The following is a 20961-nucleotide window of genomic DNA, read 5'->3' on the forward strand; positions in this document are numbered from 1 at the left end:
AAACCATAAACAAGATCAGAGACAAGAGGAAACAAGCAAAATATCATAGTGGCTAAAGTCCTGGAGGAGTCCAACACCAACCAGACGATAGATCTGATCTCAACTCCTCCAGGTGGATTTAAGTAGCTAGAAGAGTCTCCATGAAGGTGAAGGAGCCATTTAGAGCAGAAGTTAGCATCTTGAAAATCGCCTGGTCCTCCTGAACACATCCACACTGACTCCTCCCTCCTGATGACATCACAAAGGCTGCGAAAGATGATTGGTCGGCCTGTCAGGTGATCAAAGAATCGGGCTGAAACCAATAAAGGTGTTTTGTTTCCACTCAGAAACTCCATTCTGATTCTCTGCTGTCAGCAAAATAAACCGCATTTAATTTTTTTATTTTATATTGGAAGCCCAGATTTAAAAGCAGTCAAACCCTGTAAAGACGAAGAAGAGAAGCCGAACACATGATCTGATGTTTTTATTTATTTGTCTTTCTCTGGATGTAAATATAATGTTTGATGTCTGCTCCTTTAAAACTCATTAAAGTCTGATGATACAAAACAGAATTGGCTGCAATGAGACGGTTTAAATTAACTCTGAGTTGTTCATGATTCGTGACTCCTCCAGAGTTCGCTGTGACCTCACCAGGTGACCGACAACAGCCAATCAGCTCGCAGCAGATCACCTGAGCAGCAGGTGAGAAAGTTCAGGGAAGAAAACGTCCTCCAGTCCGCTCTGACGGCTGATTGGCTGCTGTGACGAGTGTTATCATGGAGGGAGTGAGGCAATGTGACTGGTGGGCGTGGTCACTGGTGGGTGTGGTCACTGATGTGGGGGGGGCAGGGCCTCACAGGTAACCTTCCTTCCTGAACTGCTCCTGCAGGATGTCTCGGTACTCGTCGAAGCCGCCATCAATGCGCCGAACTTTCCCGTTTTCACAAACCCACAACTCCTTACAGACCAGCCGGATCAGACGCTCGTCGTGGGAAACCAGGATGACTCCGCCCTGAAACACATGACATCACACAGGTGAGGAGATGCACCTGAGATACACAGAGAATAGCTAGTACAAAAGAAAAACTGTCAGCAAAACAAACTTTAGACAAAATAAACAAACCAAACACAAACAACTGGACAAAAAAAAGAGAAACTGTGGGCAAAACTAATTAACTAAACAAAATGAAACAACATGAACACAACAAAATGAAGACAGAAACAAAGTCAACAAAAACTGAACAAGACAAAACAAACCGAACACAACCAACTCTGAACAAAACAAAATTAGTAAACTAGGCAAAACAAACACACGGTGGACATAAAACAAACAAACTACGGGGCAAAATTTGAAAAAACAAACCGATCAAAACAAATTGAAGTGAAAAAAACAAACTGAACATAGCCAACTCTGGACAAAACAAACCAACTTCGATCAAAACAAAGATTGAAAAAGCAAACTGAACAAAACAAACTTTTGTGAAAACAAACAAACTTTGGACAAAAAAAGGGAACAAAACAAACTGAACAAGACAAACAAACTTTGTAGTAAGGAAACAGATTTTGAGCAAAACAAACAAACAAACAAAACATAAGCTATAAGAGAAAACTAACTGTGGGCAAAGCAATGAACTTCGTACAGAAACCCTACCAAAAACTTTGGGCAAAACAAACAAACTGAACTGTGAATAAACTGTACAAAACCAAACAAACTTTAAAGAAAACAGCTTGCAGACACGTTAGCATCGCTGAGCTAACGACTCACTCTGAACTTGTTGAGGGCTTTAGCCAGAGCCTCGATGGTCTCCATGTCCAGGTGGTTGGTCGGCTCGTCCAGGATGTAGAAGTTTGGACTGAAGGACACAAAGACGACGTTATTATCATCATCATCATCAAACAGCTACCAGCTGATCCCTGAGCCTTCTGTTACCATGGCATGGTCATCTGTGCGAAGGCCACCCGGCTCTTCTGTCCTCCTGACAGACTGGCCACCGGCCTCGTGGCCAGCTCCCCCGTGATGCCATAACCGCCCAGCTGGTGGCGATACTCCTCCTCCGTCCGACCTGCGACAAACACAGCAGCCAATCAGAGTTCATCATGCAGCTTTGTTATTGTTGCTGCTGCTGTTACTGTTGTTGCTATGGTTACCAGGGAACTTGTTGAGCAGCAGCTCCACAGAGCAAACGTTCAGGTCCAGCTGGTCCACGTGATGCTGACTGAAGTAACCGATCTTCAAGTTCCTGAAGAGATGAGAAAAACATCAACAAGACTTCAGCTGGTTAATGAGCCCCAGAAAAACAGTTCCCTAAGAGTTCTGGTATAGAAGACTTTCTACATAAACATTCATCCTCACGTGTTACATAAAAGGTTCTTGATAAATTGTTCCGAAGAAATGGCTTATAAAAGTTCCTTCTGTATGTAAACACTATGTGAACGTTTTTCTATAAATGGTTCCCACAACGGATAAACGGTTTCCATTAGCCAAAGGAAAAACTGTTCCTTACACAGAGTAAAAGTTTCCATAAACATAATATCCATGGTTCTGTTAATATAGTATAATGCTTGCCTGAACAGAGAGTAGAAGGTTCCCTAAACAAAGTTTATAAAGCTTCCTGAACTGTCTATACATGGTTCCCTAAACAGGAGTGTAAAAAGTACCCAAAATAGACAGTCAAAGGTTACCTAAACAGTATAAAGAGAGAGCAAAAAATATCCCAAAGATAGTGCAAAAAAATGAGCACGCTCTCTAAATGTAGTGTACAAAGTTCCCTAAACTCAGGGCAAAAAGTTCCCCGGAAAGTGTGAAACATTGGCTAAAGACAGAATAAAAGGCTCCTAAAAAGTATGTAAACAGATGCTACAAAGTTCCCTGAACAGCCAAAAACATTCCTTGAACGTTTTCACACTCCTTTTGTTTACCTAAAAGGAGTGTGAAAAGTTCCCTAATAGTTCCCTTCTGTAAAGTGTAAAAAAAATTCCCTAAAGAGAGTGTACAAAGATCCCAAAAACTCTCACACCAAAGTATAAAAGGTACCCATCAAAGTGTAATATGTTGCTTAAATGGAGAGTAAAAGGTTCCCTAAATAGTGCAAACTTGGGGTAAATAGTTCCCTGAAAGCGTAAAACATTCCCAAAACAGATAGGAAAAGTTTCCCTGAAAGGATTGTCACAGTGAAAGGTTCCCTAAAGAATGAGAGAAGTTTCCAAATTAGTACAGAGAAACAAAGGTTCCCTGAATAATGTATAATGTTACCTAAATGTTTTACACTATAAAAGGTTTCCTAAAGAGTGTAACGAGTTCCCAAAACAGAGTAAAAGTTTCCTTTAAGAGAATGTCAAATGTTCCCTCAAGAGTGTAATAGTTTCTCTGACCGGTGTAAAACGTTCCACAACAGGGAGAAAAAGGTTCCCTAAGGAGAATGTAAATGTTCCCTGAGCAGTGTAAGAGGTTCCCTGAAAAGTGTTAAACATTACCAAAAGGTTCCCTAAGAGTGTAAACTGAGAGTGAAACACAGTGCAAATGTTTTCTGAAGATGAACAGTTCTCTTAATAGTGTCAGAGTGTAAAAAGTTCCCTGAAAAGTTTAAAATGTTCACTAAATGTGGAGTAAAAAGTTCCCTAAACACGTAAACGGACCGTAAAAGCTTCTTGATAAGTGTGAAAATGTTCCCTAAACATAGAAACCCCTAAGAGAGTAAAAAGTTCCCTAAACCAAGAGTAAAAGGTTATATAAAAGTGCACAAAGTTCCCTAAATAGTGATGAAGTGTAAAATGTTCCCTAAACACAATATGCAAAGTTCTCTAAACAAATCAACACAGTTTCCTAAACAGACAGTAACAGAGCAAACTAAAACATTCCCTAAACGGTGTGACTGTTCCCTAAGCAGAGACTAAAAGCTGTGAAACGTCTCTGACCAGGTGAGTATACATAAACGCAGGTAAATACATTCAGGTGAATCCTCGGCTCTGATTGGTCGGCGAGTTTCTCACCTGTGAGCTTGTCTGACTCCACCCACTGGCGTCAACTCTCCCATCAGCAGTTTGAGGACGGTGGTTTTACCGGCACCGTTTTCACCGACCTGCCAGGAAACACAAGAACCTGAACACCCAAAACAATCCTGATCCTGAAGTATTGATCGATGTGATCCGTTATTGATTTTGATATTAGCAGATCTCCAGGAGATGGGGAAACTCTGAACCATGATTTGTCTTGTATTGATTGATGATATCATACTTATAACATAAATGAAACTAGTTTCTTTAACAGCTCTCCAGCTACCAATTAACTTTAGTGATCTCCAGCTACTGATTAACTGTATTGATCATGTTGAGACGTACGATGCAGATCCGAGACTCGAGGTCGGCCGACAGGTTGAGTCCAGAGAAGAGTCTCTGGTCTGGAGTGTAGTAAAACTCTACTTCGTCTAACTGCAGGATGGGAGGCGACAACTTCTCAAAGTTATCTGGAAACCTTCAGCAGATCAAACAGATCAATCGGTTAAACATATTGATCATCAGAGGACCAGGAATTGGGTTTGAACTGATGTTTATCTTCTCACCTTAAAGTGACCTCAGTTTCTTTTTCGATGGGCTTCAGTTCAGGTCTGCAGGAGAAAACAAGAGTTAATCACGATGAACAAAATCAGAGGATCGGTCAGATCAATCAGATCGATCAAATCAATCAGATTGATCAGGTCTGTACTTACAGCTTCTCCAGCAGTTTGAGTTTACTCTGGACCTGAGCTGCTCTGTTGGCGTTGTACCGAAATCTGTCGATGAAAACCTGAAACGAAAACACAACATGTTAGTCTGACAGTACATCACTGGTACTGAAAGAAACATGCACTGCTGCAGTAGTATTTGTACATGATATCTTTTCCGCAGTAGTACTCTTATGTGCTGTCTGTACTGCAGTAGTAGTACCAGTCTGTACTGCAGTAGTAGTACCTATATATACTGCAGTAGTAGTACCAGTCTGTAGTGCAGTAGTAGTACCTGTATGTGCTGTCTGTACTGCAGCTGGGCCTCGTACTCCCTGTGCTGGTTCTTCAGTCTGTCTTCTTTGGTTTTGATAAAGTTTTCGTAGTCGCCACGGTAACTGTCGAGCCTCTGGGAGTGCAGGTGGATGATGTCTGTTACCACAGCATTCAGGAAGTTCCTGTCGTGGGAGACCACCAAGATGGTGGACTGCCACGTCTGAGGAGGGAGACGGGAGAATATAAATACATGTTAGCTCATGGCTAACGGCTCCATTGTTTCTAATGAGGAATGCTAACGTGTGCCAGACCTGCAGGTAGTTCTCCAACCACAGAATGGCTCTGACGTCCAACATGTTGGTCGGCTCTGGAACACAAACACAGGAACACGAGTTTAACGCCACTAGTACCAGTAGTAGTTTTGCACATTTTTGTGGTATTTCATGTCTTTTTGTGGAGGTATTGCTCCAGTCCTATTTGTGGTGGTTTTAAGTATCTTTATGGTGGTTTTGTATTGCTTGGTAGTGGTTTTACACCTCTTTGTGGTGTTTTGTGTATCTTTTGTGTGGTTTTGTGTATCTTTATGGTGGTTTTGCATCTCTTTTCGGTCATTTTATGTCTCTTTTCAGTTGCTCTATGTCTCTATGTGTTTGTTTCTCATCTTTTTCACATTCCCAGGAGTTACTCTGGATCATGACAGTCAGTGATATTTGGATCAGAGGAGGTTCTGACTCACCGTCCAGCAGCAGCAGATCTGGTCTGAAGAAAAAACAACAGAGAATCATCAGTAAAAGAACTTCCCATCTGTCCTGTTCCACTCATTTAAATGACATCTGTGTGTATTTTAATCTTTAATCACCACATTAACATCAAATACAGTCCTGCTGCTGCCTCCTGAAGGTCTGGATGTTTGGAAACAGAAGGAGGAAACTCACCGAGCGAACAGAGCTCTGGCCAGCGCCAACCTCATCCTCCATCCTCCAGAGAACTCCCTGAACACAGAAAACACTCCTGGTGATGCTGCTGATGAGGAACCAGGTGAAAAGTGTGTGTGTGGTGAACAGGTGACTCACTTGGTGGCCTGCTGCTGCATCCTGGGAGAAAACCCGAGGCCGGCCAGGATGACGGAGGCTCTGATTGGACGAGACGGACGTCAATCAAAACAAATCATTCATTCTTAGGTGTCAGGGATAAAATTTTGTGTTTGTACAACAGCAGGAATCTGAGCTGAGATGTTCATGTAATCCACAGATTTACTGAATTTTTGGGACTTTCAGGGTCTTTGCAGTTATGTGTCTCTTTATGGTGGTTTTAGTTTAACTTTGTGGCTGTTTCATCTCTGTATGACTATTTTATGTCTCCATATGTTGGTTTTGTGTCTATTTGGCCATTTTTGTATGTATTTGTAGTGGTTTTGCATGTCATTTTGGTGGTTTTGTGTCATTTTTATGGTGGTTGAACATCTTTTGTGGTTATTTTGAATCTTTTTTTGTCTATCTGTGGTGGTTTTGAATATTTTTATGGTGGTTTTGTTAGTCTTTGTGGTGCTTTTGCTGGTCTTTGTGGTGCTTTTGCATCTCTTTATGGTTATTTTTAATCCTTTTGGTCTCCACTTGGCCATTTTTTGTCTATCTGTGGTGGTTTTGAATATTTTTAAGGTGGCTTTGTTGGTCTTTGTGGTGCTTTTGTTAGTCTTTGTGGTGCTTTTGTTGGTCTTTGTGGTGCTTTTGCATCTCTTTGTGGTGGTTGAATATCTTTCCGTGGTGTTTGCGTGCCTTTTTGGTGGTCTTGAGTCTATTTGTGGTGGGTATGTATGCCATCTTGGTGGTTTTGTCTCTCTTTTTGCAGGTTCTGTGTCTCTTTGTGGCTGTTTTCCATCTATTTGTGGTGGTTTTGTGTCCAGGGAGGTTTCGCATGTCTTTATGATGGCTTTGTGTCTCTTTGTCGAGTTTCACATTTCTTTACAGTGTTTTTCATCTCATTTTAGTTGTTTTGCATGTCTATATGGCCATTTTGTATATTTGTGGTGGTTCTGCATCTCTGTAGTCATTTTGCATGTGTCCTTAGTGGTTTTGCACCTCCTTTCAGCTATTTTCTATGTCTTTGCAATGGTTTCACATCTCTTTGTGCTGGTTTTGCTCATTTTTCTGTGGTTTTGCTGCTCTTTGTGATCATGTTATGTCTCTGCAGTGGATTTAAATCCCATTGTATTTGGTTTACATCTTTTTTTAGTCATTTTCTATGTCTTTGTAGTGGGTTTTTTTCTTGTTTTTGTCAGTTCTATGTCTACTTGCCTTGTTTTTATGTCTCTTTCCAGACATTCTGACTTCATGTCCATCCTGCTGCAGACAGTCTAACATTTATATCAACATCTGCAGCTCCTCAGGGTCCAGAACCAGCAGACTAGAAACACTTTCTGCAGTGAGTAATACAGTTTCACAGCAGTTTACAGTTTCAGATCCGCCCATTTGAGGACCAGAGTTGCTTACATAGAACTTATTTTTTGTTTTCAGTCACTTTAATTGTTGATTTTAATGTTGTTTTATATTTTTATCTTTTGGAGATTTCCTATCTAGCTTTATTCTCCTTTTCTGTAATCTGATGAACCTTTTTAGCCCTTGTAGCTTAATTTTAAAGGCGCTATATGAATAAACATCAGTATTATTATTAGAGCGTGCCAGAAGAAGCTGAAGAGCTGCTGATGTGTGTCGACCTATTTTTGTTGTGAAGCAGCACAAACTCATCAAAGTCTCTTTATTTTTAACCGTCTCCAGAGGCAGGACTGATTTATTTGTCTCACATCGAGTCCAGATCTGCTTCAAACTCCAGTTTTTAAGCTGCTGCTGAACATTTTTCATCACGTTTTAAGGCCGAGCATCAGGAACTGAAAAAAACAAACCGTTGTTGCTATGGTTACGATGTCCTGCGGTCTGTTGCTAACATGAACACTATTTCTGTTATGTAACAAAACACAGTGACGTTCAGTAACTACTGTGCGAGTTGAGACACGCTACAGCTGACTGAAGTACCTTTAATGTTTTTAGAGCAACACTTTACTGCGACGGTTGTCTTTGTGTGAATTCTGAATCCGTTTGTGGCACATTTGTCTCTTTGTGGTCATTGGCGTATTGTTTACATGTGCTTGTGGTAGTTTTGCATCTCTTTGTGCTGGTATTGGGCATCGTTGTGGTAGTTTTTACATACCTTTGTTGTAGTTATATGCATTTATGGTAGTTTTACATGTCTTTGTGGTAGTTTCACATGCATTTGTGGTCATTTTACATACCTTTGTGGTAGTTTTACATGTCTTTGTTGTAGTTTTTACATACCTTTATGGTAGTTTACATGTCTTTGTTGTAGTTTTTACATACCTTTGTGGTAGTTTTACATGTCTTTGTTGTAGTTTTTACATACCTTTGTGGTAGTTTACATGTCTTTGTTGTAGTTTTTACATACCTTTGTGGTAGTTTACATGTCTTTGTTGTAGTTTTACATGTCTTTGTTGTAGTTTACATGTCTTTGTTGTAGTTTTACATGTCTTTGTTGTAGTTTTTACATACCTTTGTGGTAGTTTACATGTCTTTGTTGTAGTTTTTACATACCTTTGTGGTAGTTTACATGTCTTTGTTGTAGTTTTACATGTCTTTGTTGTAGTTTACATGTCTTTGTTGTAGTTTTTACATGTCTTTGTTGTAGTTTTACATACCTTTGTGGTAGTTTACATACCTTTGTGGTAGTTTACATGTCTTTGTTGTAGTTTTACATGTCTTTGTTGTAGTTTACATGTCTTTGTTGTAGTTTTACATGTCTTTGTTGTAGTTTTACATACCTTTGTGGTAGTTTACATACCTTTGTGGTAGTTTACATGTCTTTGTTGTAGTTTACATGTCTTTGTTGTAGTTTTACATGTCTTTGTTGTAGTTTTTACATACCTTTGTGGTAGTTTACATACCTTTGTGGTAGTTTACATACCTTTGTGGTAGTTTTTACATACCTTTGTGGTAGTTTTACATGTCTTTGTGGTAGTTTTTACATACCTTTGTTGTACTTTTAAATGCTTTTGTTGTAGTTTTACATACCTTTGTGGCAGTTTTACATGTTTTTGTGGTAGTTATGTGCATTTGTGGCAGTTTTACATGTCTTTGCAGCAGTTTTGTGTGTTTTTGGTTTGTTCATGTCTTTGTGCTGCTTTTGCATCTCTTTGTGCATCTCTTACTTCCGTCACACACTGGAGCTTTTGTGTCTCCTGGTTTTGATCACACCGTCAATAAAAGGTTGAAAACTAAGAAAGATGAATGCGCTTTAACAGTTTATTGATCCCCCGATTAGCGGTTGGCTCAACATTTAACTCTGAGTTTGGAAGCTGTATGTCAGACACGGAATGATTCAGCAGATTAATCGATACTGAACAATGTGATTAGCTGTAGTCCTGCATGAGCCAAACAATCTAACAATGACTAAAAGCACCACTGAAGAAGAAAAGAGCAGTGTGTCTGTGTGGTTGCCGTAGTTACCGGGCCGGGGCTTTGTCGGCTTCGATCTCCTCCAGTTTGACGTAGATCTCCGACAGCCGGACGCTCTCCATCCCGTCAGCACTGAAACAAACGACGACATTTAAAAACACAAAACACAACAGAATCTGACAGCTGATTGGACAAACACAACACCTGCTGAGCTGCTATTGGTTGGTTTATTTACATTAACTTCCTGTAAATCCTGCAGAGATAAACTGGAGTCCAATCATTTAAAGTGACTTACATAGTTGATCAACATCCAGCAGCGACTCAGATCAAAGTTTTGTCTTGTAAACTCTAAACCAGAAGCTCAGAGGATTTACTGCTGCTAGATCAAAACTTTTTATTACACTTTATAGTTGCTGCTGCAGCTTTTAAATCATTCCAGAGATTATATTTCAGATGAACAGTGACCCCATGAACAGTTTAGTGTTGTGGTAAAACAAGACGGCGAGCTTTTATTTTGAAACTGTTCCGTCTTCAGTTTCTGGACAGCTGTGAAAGTTTATTATGGGTTAGTTAACATCTATAAACTGCAGTAAACTCTCTGAGGGATGAAGCTGCTCAGCAACAGTCAGCTGATGGCAAAATAAAGGCTGACGGGGTGATGAAGGCTCCAAAGTGGAAACACTAAACAGTCATTTGCTGTATATAGTGGGAGAGAATATTTTAAAAATATCAACACTTATGACTCAAGTCTGTGGTGATTTTAGGTCTCTCTGTGGTGGTTTTGCATTTCTTTATGGTGATTTTAGGTCTCTCTGTGGTGGTTTTGGGTCTCTTTATGGTGGTTTTAGGTCTCTCTGTGTTGGTTTTGGGTCTCTGTGTTGGTTTTGGGTCTCTCTGTGGTGGTTTTGCATTTCTTTATGGTGGTCTTAGGTCTCTCCGTGTTGGTTTTGGGTCTCTCTGTGGTGGTTTTGGGTCTCTCTGTGGTGGTTTTGGGTCTCTTTATGGTGGTTTTAGGTCTCTCTGTGTTGGTTTTGGGTCTCTGTGTTGGTTTTGGGTCTCTCTGTGGTGGTTTTGCATTTCTTTATGGTGGTCTTAGGTCTCTCTGTGGTGGTTTTGGGTCTCTCTGTGGTGGTTTTGGGTCTCTCTGTGGTGGTTTTGCATTTCTTTATGGTGGTCTTAGGTCTCTCTGTGTTGGTTTTGGGTCTCTCTGTGGTGGTTTTGGGTCTCTCTGTGGTGGTTTTGCATTTCTTTATGGTGGTCTTAGGTCTCTCTGTGTTGGTTTTGGGTCTCTCTGTGGTGGTTTTGGGTCTCTCTGTGGTGGTTTTGTTAAAAAAAAAATCAATTTTTAGCTTTAATAGTTCCTGAGATATTGTTGTTAGAAAAAAACCTACTGAAAGTGTGTTGACGGGCAATTTTAAAAAAACATTTTGCAAGCTAAAATTCCACAAATATCTTCATAAATATCTATATTTTATGCTGTAAAAAGTTCAGGCAAATCAGAGATTTCTGAGCACAAACTGAACTAAAAGTTTGATGATTTTAAGCTGAATATGGCACCAAGTTGACTCAGATTCAGACCAGATTTCATACACAGCATTTATAATTAAGTGTAACGTGGACGATAAAGTTTGTCGATAGGTGACTATCATTAGGTAAAGATCAACTATTTTCATCTAGAAATGCCCTGAAACAAACATGGCGTACTGTCGTGTTCAGATTACAGAAGGTGAACTCAGATTCAGAACAGATTTCGTACACGGAATTTATAATTAAGTGTCACATGGACGATCAAGTTGATCTGAAGGTAAAGAGCAATCATTGTGATCTAGAAAAAAATCACGGCGTTCGGAGACGTTTGCTTACGTTCCGTTGGCGATGCGAGCGTTCAGCGTCTTCTCCTCGTGCAGCAGATCTTCTCGCTGCGTGTCGCTCTCCAGGACGCTCTGCAGCGCCGTCGTCTCGTCGCCGGCCACTTCCTGTTCCACGTGCAGGATGGAGATGTGTCCTGGGACGCGGAGGTTTCGACTCGCCAGCATCTTCAGCAGCGTCGTCTTCCCCAGACCGTTACGACCAATCAGGCCGTACCGCCGGCCCGACGCCAGAGAAAGCTCCGCCCCCTGCAGCAGACACCTGGAGACAACATTGACAGGTTTAGAGAATTAAACGACCTCGGGTTAAAATGAGCTCCTGGTGGGTTCTGGTTGGTTCTCACCTCTCTCCAAACGAAACGTCAAAGTTCTCGATGCGAATGTCATAGCTCCGGTTCTTCCCTGATTGGTCGACTCGGTTGTCTTTCTTACTGCTCGCCTGACTGGCCGACGCCTCCTCCAGGACCCTGACGACACAGGAGGACAGGTGAGAGAAGGACAGGTGAGAGGAGGTGGACAGGTGAGAGAAGGACAGGTGAGAAGAAGACAGGTGAGAGAAGGACAGGTGAGAAGAAGACAGGTGAGAGAATGTGGACAGGTGAGAGAAGGACAGGTGAGAGGAAAAGAGGTGAGATGAACACAGGTGAAAGAAGAACAGGTGACAGAACGGGTGAGATGAAGACAGGTAAGGATGGGTGACAGGACAACAGGTGAGAGTTCAGGTGAGAGGAGCACAGGTGAGAAGAAGACAGGTGAAAGAAAGACAAGTAAAGACGGGTAAAATATAGACAGTCAAGACATGGACATTTAAGGACAGGTGAGAGGAAAACAGATGACGACAGGTGAGCTCAGGTGAGGACTCACAGTGGACCGGAGGCTTTCTGGGAGTCCTTCTCGTTCCTGCGTTCATGTTTTGCTTTCAGCTTTGCTTCGGCTTTCTCCAACTTCTTGGCATCGACCGTCTGAAGAGACAAAAGATTCAGAAAACAGCTTCTATAAAAATCTGAGAAACTTTTCTAGCTGATAAATCAAAACGTCACCGAGTCTGAAGCAGATCAGAGTTAAACTTCCTCAGTGTTTTAGATACGAGTTCTGCAGGACAGTCCAGACTTCTACAGCATTATCCTCCTTTAAATCTGACTCAGTTTCTGTCAATCTACCGAGAGCGTAAACAGAAATAAACAATAAAGAAAACAAATAAACATTTCAGTCAGACTCACTGTGTTCTGAGGACGTTTCATCATCCAGATGCCTTGAACATCTTTGTCTGCAGAAACTGAAGGAGAAAAAAAAAGACATAAATCAAAAACTGTCATCTGACTCACACTCAAATCAATATTAATAATAGTTTATTTCTGTAGTAATAATAACTAAAAGCTCCATTTATTCTGAATGCTTGTGTTATTTTACTCATTTGGATTGCTAACTTTGCTTCTTTCATGCCTCATCTGTATCCAGTGAAGGATCAGCAAAGTTTTTCTAATCTCTTAAAGGAAGTCTGAGGGTTTATTTCCTGGTTTACGTGTGAATATGTTGAGTTCTCCAGGATCTGCTGCCGTTTTTACGTCTGATTCTTCTCACCGTTGTCTGCAGAGATCTGAGAGAGCTGAACAGGAGCGTCCAACAGCACCTGCTTCTGAGAGCCGTGAAGGTTGTTCCTGAAAAACAGAAACATCACCACATCTTTACTGGATCCTCAATCAGTCAATCAACACTTATTTTGGTATTCTTGAAAAATAAAAAGGAGCTGGTTAGAATTCACACACATCGAGGCACATTGTCCTGAAAAGCTTACCTTTTAAAAAATATTTGTATTTTAGTTTTTTTTTTTTTTAACACTGAAGCATGTGAAGATGCATTGGGCAAATGTTAAAGAGCAACTTTAGCTCATACAGAGCAACTTTAAGCAATATAGAGCAACTTTAAGTAATACAGAGCAACTTTAAAATAGAGCAACTTTAACTAATATGGAGCAACTTTAACTAATATAGAGCAACTTTAATATAGAGCAACTTTAACTAATATCAAGCAACTTTAATATAGAGCAACTTTAACTAATATCAAGCAACTTTAACTAATACAGAGCAACTTTAACTAATATAGAGCAACTTTAATATAGAGCAACTTTAACTAATATCGAGCAACTTTAACTAATACAGAGCAACTTTAATATAGAGCAACTTTAATATAGAGCAACTTTAATATACAGCAAATTTAACTAATAAAGAGCAACTTTAAGTAATATAGAGCAACTTTAATATACAGCAAATTTAACTAATAAAGAGCAACTTTAATACAGAGCAACTTCAACTAATACAGAGCAACTTTAATATACAGCAACTTTAACTAATAAAGAGCAACTTTAAGTAATATAGAGCAACTTTAATAAAGAGCAACTTTAACTAATAAAGAGCAACTTTAAGTAATATAGAGCAACTTTAATATACAGCAAATTTAACTAATAAAGAGCAACTTTAATATACAGCAACTTTAACTAATACAGAGCAACTTTAATATAGAGCAACTTTATCTAATACAGAGCAACTTTAATATAGAGCAACTTTAATATAGGGCAACTTCAACTAATACAGAGCAACTTTAATATAGAGCAACTTTATCTAATATAGAACAACTTTAAAATAGAGCAACTTTAACTAATATCAAGCAACTTTAACTAATATAGAGCAACTTTAATATAGAGCAACTTTAACTAATATCGAGCAACTTTAATATAGAGCAACTTTAATATACAGCAAATTTAACTAATAAAGAGCAACTTTAAGTAATATAGAGCAACTTTAATATACAGCAAATTTAACTAATAAAGAGCAACTTTAATACAGAGCAACTTCAACTAATACAGAGCAACTTTAATATACAGCAACTTTAACTAATAAAGAGCAACTTTAAGTAATATAGAGCAACTTTAATAAAGAGCAACTTTAACTAATAAAGAGCAACTTTAAGTAATATAGAGCAACTTTAATATACAGCAAATTTAACTAATAAAGAGCAACTTTAATATACAGCAACTTTAACTAATACAGAGCAACTTTAATATAGAGCAACTTTATCTAATACAGAGCAACTTTAATATAGAGCAACTTTAATATAGGGCAACTTCAACTAATACAGAGCAACTTTAATATAGAGCAACTTTATCTAATATAGAACAACTTTAAAATAGAGCAACTTTAACTAATATCAAGCAACTTTAACTAATATAGAGCAACTTTAATATAGAGCAACTTTAACTAATATCGAGCAACTTTAATATAGAGCAACTTTAACTAATATAGAGCAACTTCAATATACAGCAAATTTAACTAATAAAGAGCAACTTTAATATAGAGCAACTTTATCTAATACAGAGCAACTTTAATATAGAGCAACTTTAATATAGGGCAACTTCAACTAATACAGAGCAACTTTAATATAGAGCAACTTTATCTAATATAGAACAACTTTAATATAGAGCAACTTTAACTAATATAGAGCAACTTCAACTAATACAGAACAACTTAAAAATAGAGCAATTATATCTACAATAGAGCAACTTTAACGAATGTAGAGCAACTTTAACTAACATAGAACAACTTTAGCTCATATTGAGCAAATTTAATATAGAGCAACTTTATCTAATATAGAGCAATTTTATCTAATATAGAGCAACTTTAATATAGAGCAATTTTATCTAATATAGAGCAACTTTAAAATAGAGCAACTTTAACTAATGTAGAGCAACTTTATCTCATATAGAGCAACTTTAACTAATATAAAGCAACTTTAATATAGAGCAACTTTAACTAATACAGAGCAACTTTAATATAGAGCAACTATATTTCATGTATAACTACAAAAAAAGCATCAAGTTCAAAAGTATTTTCTGTGTTTTGTAGGAACCACACCAGTCATGGGAAGATTCCTGTAGAACTCACAGTTTGAGGGTGTTGAACATCTGGAGGCAGATGTCTCGGATGTCGTCTTCGTTCTTGCTGTCGGCCGAGACGTCCTGCAGAACTCCTCCGATGGCGTCGTAGACCTCCTCGCCATCCTCGAAATCTGCTCCGCTGTCCAAAACGCCTGAAATTCACAAACATTTACACATCAGTCATCCGCTGTTGTCTGTATTTACATCTAGATTTCAGAAACAGAAACTGAACGCTGGCATTTAAAGGTGCTCCAACGTACGTGGACACCAACTGGTTTCAGCTCCAACGGGACACTACGGCGTAAAAATTAAAATGTAAAAAACCTTCCAGCTCTGTAGCAGCTGTAGACAAAACTGTTCTTCCATGACTGTTTTCTTGAATTATTAAGAAACAGTGGAAACGTGGAATTGGAGATGATTTTACACACCTTTATTTAATCTGGTTTAGATTACTTTGATGCCTTTTTTATCCATTTTCATCAGTCAAATCTCAAACCGTTTCAGTCTGAACACCAGAAATATTCAGTTTACTGTTTGACAAAAGGAAAAAAACGCTCTGAATCCCACCATGTACCTCAGAAAGTTTATTTTTTTGCTCAGATTTAATTGTAAAATGGTTGCTGATGTGCATAAACTAACTGATTTCACAGCTTTTTAGGACCAGTGGAGCCTCAACCAGCTGGAGTTTCATGGATATAAAATAAGAACCAGCCGTCAATACAACACAATAAAACTAAAACACCACTTCTGGGTGTTTTTATAAACTAGACAGATGAGATTACTGCTAATTCTGATCGTAATTAATGACTAAAACATTATAAAAAAATCAATAAAATGCTAAACCAGATAGTTTGCAGTCCACCCTGACAATAAATCACCACATTTATCAAACTTTAATCAGATAAAACCAGAAGTAGAGCCGAGAGGAGGCCAATTATTCACTCATCTGATCACATATCAGTAAAGAGTTATGATGTTCACGCCGATTTTATATTATTGTCATTAAAAAGTGTACAGACTGCATAAAAATGTGTTTCTGTGTAAATAAAGAATGTATCTGGACGCGTTTTTGTCAGTTAAAGTGTGTAGTATTTAGGTTTAGCTGCGAATTTAGTTGCTTTAAAGAACTAATAATTCAAAACTGACTCAGAATCTGAAGATTAAAGAAACTTAATGTGACTCAGTAAGAGTCTATCAGGTATTTAGCTTCTATAATTTAAAGCGTAATGACTTGAGGAACTCTGTCAGTATTGAAAACGTAAAACTTTAGCAACTGGTACATTTTTTTTATCCGTTCAAGGCTACATTAAAAGTTTATTACACCGTATATGAATTATTATATACTTCTACTTTATAGTTTGAGTTTATGACCAGAAAAACTGTGAAAATGCTAAAAACTAAATAAGACATAGTGACATCCTGGTGTGTCCAATATTCTCAGCCTGAAAAGCCCAATAAAACCTGTCTGACTCCACCTGAGTATAAAAGTGGGTTTTTATAGTTTTCTGATGATTCACCTGCTATTTCCTGAAATGTTTCTTTAACGTTCACAGCGTTATTTTCTTCAATGTTCTTTACTGTTCATCCCAGCCAGATCCCGGTTCACATTCCAGCCCAGGTTCGGTCCAGCTAACCTGCCGTACCTGGGCCACGCCGTGCTAACCGGTTCCCCTGCTCTGCCAACCCGGTTAGCCCGTTAGCTCGGCGGCTAAAGAGAGGCGCCAGCCCGGCTAACGGAGACGTTGGAGGCCGGTCTGTGCGGCTCCACAGGGCCGGCAGTCGGCGGCTCTGCCCCTGGAGGGTAGAGACTCTGTCCCCCCGGGGACAGACGCTCTGTTCTCGGTCTCTCACCTGTGATGTAGTCGAAAAGCTCCGAGTCGATCTCAGGAAACTCGCTCTTCAGGATGTCCACGTACGTCGCCATGATACCCGGCCCTGGACAGCGGTGAGACGCGCATGCGTCAAAATGCGACAGCGCAGGGAATTCTGGGAGATGAAGTTTGTGAGGGTGGAAGAGCATGTCAAGATAAAAGCCTACAAATACACAAACCGCAAAAACATTCCTTTCTTATATTTACAGTGTATTCATTTTTACAGAAGTTGTATAGAACTTGTGCATAATATTGATAAATAATGAATAAAATAAACAGGAAAACGTTTATGTTGTTGTTTATGTCTTATGAACTTTCATTTATTTATAGATTTATATACATTATTATTAGGTTTGTAAAAATCAGCACAAGACAACATCCACAAACTCAGCTTCATGTATTTGTCTGTTTTTTGGTAATGTTATTTATTTTATTTATTTTTACTGACACTGCTGAAGAATTGTAACTGTTTTAAAATAGCTCTAAAATTATTTTCCCTGTTAAGTTTAAACAAGTAAATGAAACATTTATCATTGTCAGTAAGTTTCAATTTTTCTTTAATTTCTTTGTTTTATGGTATCATACTAAGTAAACTATTTTATTGAATAGAATCTGAGATACAGAACAAGTGTTGACTTTTCAGTTTTGATGCATGATTAGGTAAAGAACACATTTTGTTTCATGAAATCTGACACCACTGAAACAAAAAGTCACTTGTAATTTTTTTTACATTTTCTGTCTGTTTTTATCCGTAACTGTATTAGTAGTATGTGTAATACAGTTTTTTATTAGTAGTATTTTATTACAGTATTAGTAGTAATGTTGCAGCATTACTGCTTTATTTATTGGTAATATTATAGTAATAGCAATTTTCCTGCAGTATTACTACAGTACTAATAGTAGTATTACAGCTTTACACTGTCAGTACTTGCTCTGCAGTACTACTGCAGTACAGTTTGTAGTAGTACTCGGTGTTGTCCAGTTGCGCCTTCTGAACGCTCAGTGCGCATGCTCCCCTCTGGACTTTAGGGTGGGAGTTAGCAGTTAGCACTGTAAGCTAACAGCCGGAGTGTGTAATGGCGGCCTCGGTCTTGCTGGGGTCTGCGGACAACAGCGGACTCAACTTCCAGGTCGGAGGCGGCGGGGCCGGGAATGTTTTAGTCGGGAACACTAACGGACTGGGACCGGCGGGCCCGGCGCCCTGGAACCGCTCTCTGGACCGGGCGCTGGATGAAGCCTCGGCCACCGGGTGCCTGAACCTCAGCGGCAGGAAGCTGAAGGAGTTTCCCCGGAGCGCCGCCAACCACGACCTGACGGACACCACCAGGGCCGGTGAGTGAGCCGTACAGCCCGGGCAGCGGGAACACGGAGCCGGGCTGGTCTCTGTCGGGCCGCATAAAGTAACTTAAATGCAGTTATTACGGACTTCACTGCTTGGAAAGTTAAAATCTAACTTTAAGGCTGTGGATAGAACGGGATGGGAAAACCGTCAGGGCCGGTGTTATGACAAACATCGCACCCCTCACAAACGGTACCCAGTCGTGATTCTGCTGATAATATTTATGTTATTACGGGGGCTTTCTAAAAACTAACATCACTATAAAACACCAGCACAGTAATATATTCATACTCAATGACTTTTATAGTGACTTTTTAGACGCATGTGGGTTTAAATAAAAGTTAAAAGATGATCCGCGCAGCAGCAGGAGACCCAAGTAACGTTTGCTAACTTTAGCTCGTTAGCAGCGTTTAGCGCGATTAAATTCAATTAACACGTTCAGAACCGTCTGGGTGTTTTAATCTGTCTCTTAGATGTGATTCTCAGGCGTGAAGCTGGGGTTAAGAGCCGTCGGGTGGAGGCGGAGGGACGCCGTGTTTTGGGGTTACAGAATGTGTCAGTACACCTGTGAGATTTGTTTGTGGGACAGACGGTTGAGCGGCTAGCTAGCAGGCTAACAGAAAGGTAAACACGGCGGCTAGTTTTTACACTCAGACTCAGCCGGTTTAGCTAGTTAGCTGCTCAGTCGGACCGGAGCGGAACCTCCCCGGTTCGGGACAATCGGGCCGTTGAGAGCAGCCTCACCCCGTGTGTGTGACGTCAGCTGCACAGGTGAAAAGCGAGCGCACACCTGCCTGGCTTTGTTTTGATTCTAACGTCTGATTAGTGAATGAGAAGCTGCTGCTCCGCCCCCCCTCCAGACACTGTCGCGCCACCGTGGAGGACAAAACAAACGAATCAAAAACAAATCAATCAGCAGCTGTTTAATGATCGATTAACGGTTTACAGTTAATTTAATGCAGAATTTGAGGGAGCCAGGTTCTCAGATTTAACGATCCTCTGCTTAATCTTGGATTATAAATAAAGTCAATTGAATATTCTTGCCTTTTGGATTATTGAACACTTTGTACTGCAGGACAGAACTTCAGCTGACATTCTTCCATTTGTCTGTCTGTTAATTTCCCCATTTATCAATGAATTTTGTGGTCTTTAGATGTCAGAAAATGGTGAGAAATGCCTATGACAACTGTGTTGTTTTGTCTCCAACCCAAAGGTATTTAGTCTGCTGTCACAGAGGAGGAAAGAGACCAGATAAATATTCACACTGAAGAAGCTGCAATTAGAGAATTTCAACTTTTTAGTCTCTAAAAATACTAAAATTATCAAAATAGCCAAATAGATCTTAACATTTCTTCACTTCTCTTGATAGATCTTCATTCTTTAAAGGAAAAGAAAACATTTCTTGGGGAAATGTCAGCAGCTGAAGAACGACAATACCCATAATCCTCAGCTGCTGCTCCACAGACTGAACTTGGGGGTGTACTGTGCAGACAGATTAGTGGTTTAATGAGGTCTGTTCTGAGATTTCAGTGTCAGAGAGGTAGCTCTCTTTTAACCTGCTCGATCACCATGGTAACTGATGCTGCATGGTCAGATCGCCATGGTAACTGATGCTGCAGTTCTGTTTGGAGTTTTGAGTTTAAATCACCTGTAAAAAGCGTCTAACTTTTGTAAATGCTTCTCTGTGAATAATGCAGACTCTCAGCTGTGAGAAAACGTTTTTCTGCTGATTTGTTGAGCTAAATGTCGTTAATCACACCAAACGAAGCCGTGCGGCTACAACAAATAGCCATATATGTTGGTTGCATTTAGTTGATCAAGCAGAAAATGCATAAATATGTTTTATATATTTACGCTGCAGGGATTGCAGATAGTGTTTACCACAGAGAATATTAAAAAATAACAGTGATTTACCTTTGATTTTCACACAAACTAGACTGTTTTCTGTGTAGTTTTCATTATGGGACAGTGTCAGATCTATCACGCCTTAATCTTTCAAGTTTAAAGTTAAAGAGCAACTATCTCCTTAGCAACAAGTGGTAGAATCAATATATTAATGCTTAATTAACATTAACATTATTTGCAGTAGCAGCTATTTTTGCTGTAATATTTTTTCTGTTCTTAAAAGCTCTCAGATCGTTCCTCAGACTGAAGTAGGCCACACATGATTGGTCCATTCTGTGCAGAAGAGGAGTCACATGACGCCTCAGAGCCTGATGAAGCACGTCTGAGTTAACAAAGAGAGTTGATAACCTCCGTCTGATACCTGTGATGTCTGATTTTTAGGTTTTGTTGAGCCGGTTTTACACAAAGAACGTCTGGCTGAACTCTGATCCTGAACCCGTTAAACTGCTGAGTGATTAATCAGTTTTCATCAGAGAACGTTTGTGTTAAAACGATGTAAACACACAAACAAACACGCGCATGTCTGTCCTCTGGAGGTGTCGGCCACCTCAGGACACTTCCTGGTGACGATGGCTGGGCGACTGTACAGCAGGAAGTTGACGTTACCGTGGTGATTTGTACTTCCTGGC

General features: G+C 39.6%; 2 protein-coding genes and 2 long non-coding RNA genes across 20 annotated transcripts in view; 2 read left to right on the forward strand and 2 right to left on the reverse strand.

The window, feature by feature from the left end:
• Positions 1–448: 448 nt before the first annotated feature.
• Positions 449–17184, reverse strand: abcf3 (ATP-binding cassette, sub-family F (GCN20), member 3). The gene is made up of 21 exons (XM_051957567.1): positions 17069–17184; positions 15225–15369; positions 12868–12944; positions 12507–12562; positions 12151–12248; positions 11631–11753; positions 11282–11548; positions 9470–9550; positions 6029–6088; positions 5891–5947; positions 5692–5714; positions 5267–5322; positions 4975–5175; positions 4686–4762; positions 4539–4583; positions 4318–4450; positions 3970–4058; positions 2128–2219; positions 1910–2042; positions 1745–1832; positions 449–991 (listed from the first exon to the last, which is right to left on the reverse strand). The coding sequence occupies exons 1-21, from the start codon at positions 17139–17141 to the stop codon at positions 833–835; spliced, it is 2133 nt and encodes a 710-aa protein (XP_051813527.1). The 5' UTR covers positions 17142–17184; the 3' UTR covers positions 449–832.
• LOC127536667 (uncharacterized) lies at positions 7396–9458 on the reverse strand. Of its 3 annotated transcripts, none has more exons than XR_007945754.1 (3): positions 8950–9458; positions 8516–8804; positions 7396–8241 (listed from the first exon to the last, which is right to left on the reverse strand). It is a non-coding gene; the product is annotated as an uncharacterized LOC127536667 (long non-coding RNA). The 3 variants fall into 3 exon arrangements; XR_007945753.1 differs by having other exon boundaries at positions 8370–8804; XR_007945752.1 differs by having other exon boundaries at positions 8285–8804.
• LOC127536666 (uncharacterized) lies at positions 10221–11275 on the forward strand. Of its 4 annotated transcripts, XR_007945748.1 has the most exons (4): positions 10221–10306; positions 10349–10556; positions 10599–10619; positions 10683–11275. It is a non-coding gene; the product is annotated as an uncharacterized LOC127536666 (long non-coding RNA). The 4 variants fall into 4 exon arrangements; XR_007945750.1 differs by lacking the exon at positions 10599–10619; XR_007945751.1 differs by lacking the exon at positions 10683–11275 and having other exon boundaries at positions 10349–10514; positions 10599–10649.
• Positions 17185–18104: 920 nt separating the features above from the next.
• The window catches only part of lrch3 (leucine-rich repeats and calponin homology (CH) domain containing 3), a 29048-nt gene continuing 26191 nt past the window's right edge, over positions 18105–20961 (forward strand). For all 12 annotated transcript variants that reach the window (XM_051957561.1, XM_051957566.1, XM_051957564.1 and 9 more), the window contains exon 1: positions 18105–18420. In XM_051957561.1, the coding sequence (XP_051813521.1) occupies positions 18165–18420 (256 nt within the window). In that variant the 5' untranslated portion in view covers positions 18105–18164. The remainder of the gene's footprint in view (positions 18421–20961) is intronic.

The sequence above is a fragment of the Acanthochromis polyacanthus genome, chromosome 13 (assembly GCF_021347895.1).
Source record: "Acanthochromis polyacanthus isolate Apoly-LR-REF ecotype Palm Island chromosome 13, KAUST_Apoly_ChrSc, whole genome shotgun sequence".
Taxonomy (NCBI): Eukaryota; Metazoa; Chordata; class Actinopteri; family Pomacentridae; genus Acanthochromis; species Acanthochromis polyacanthus.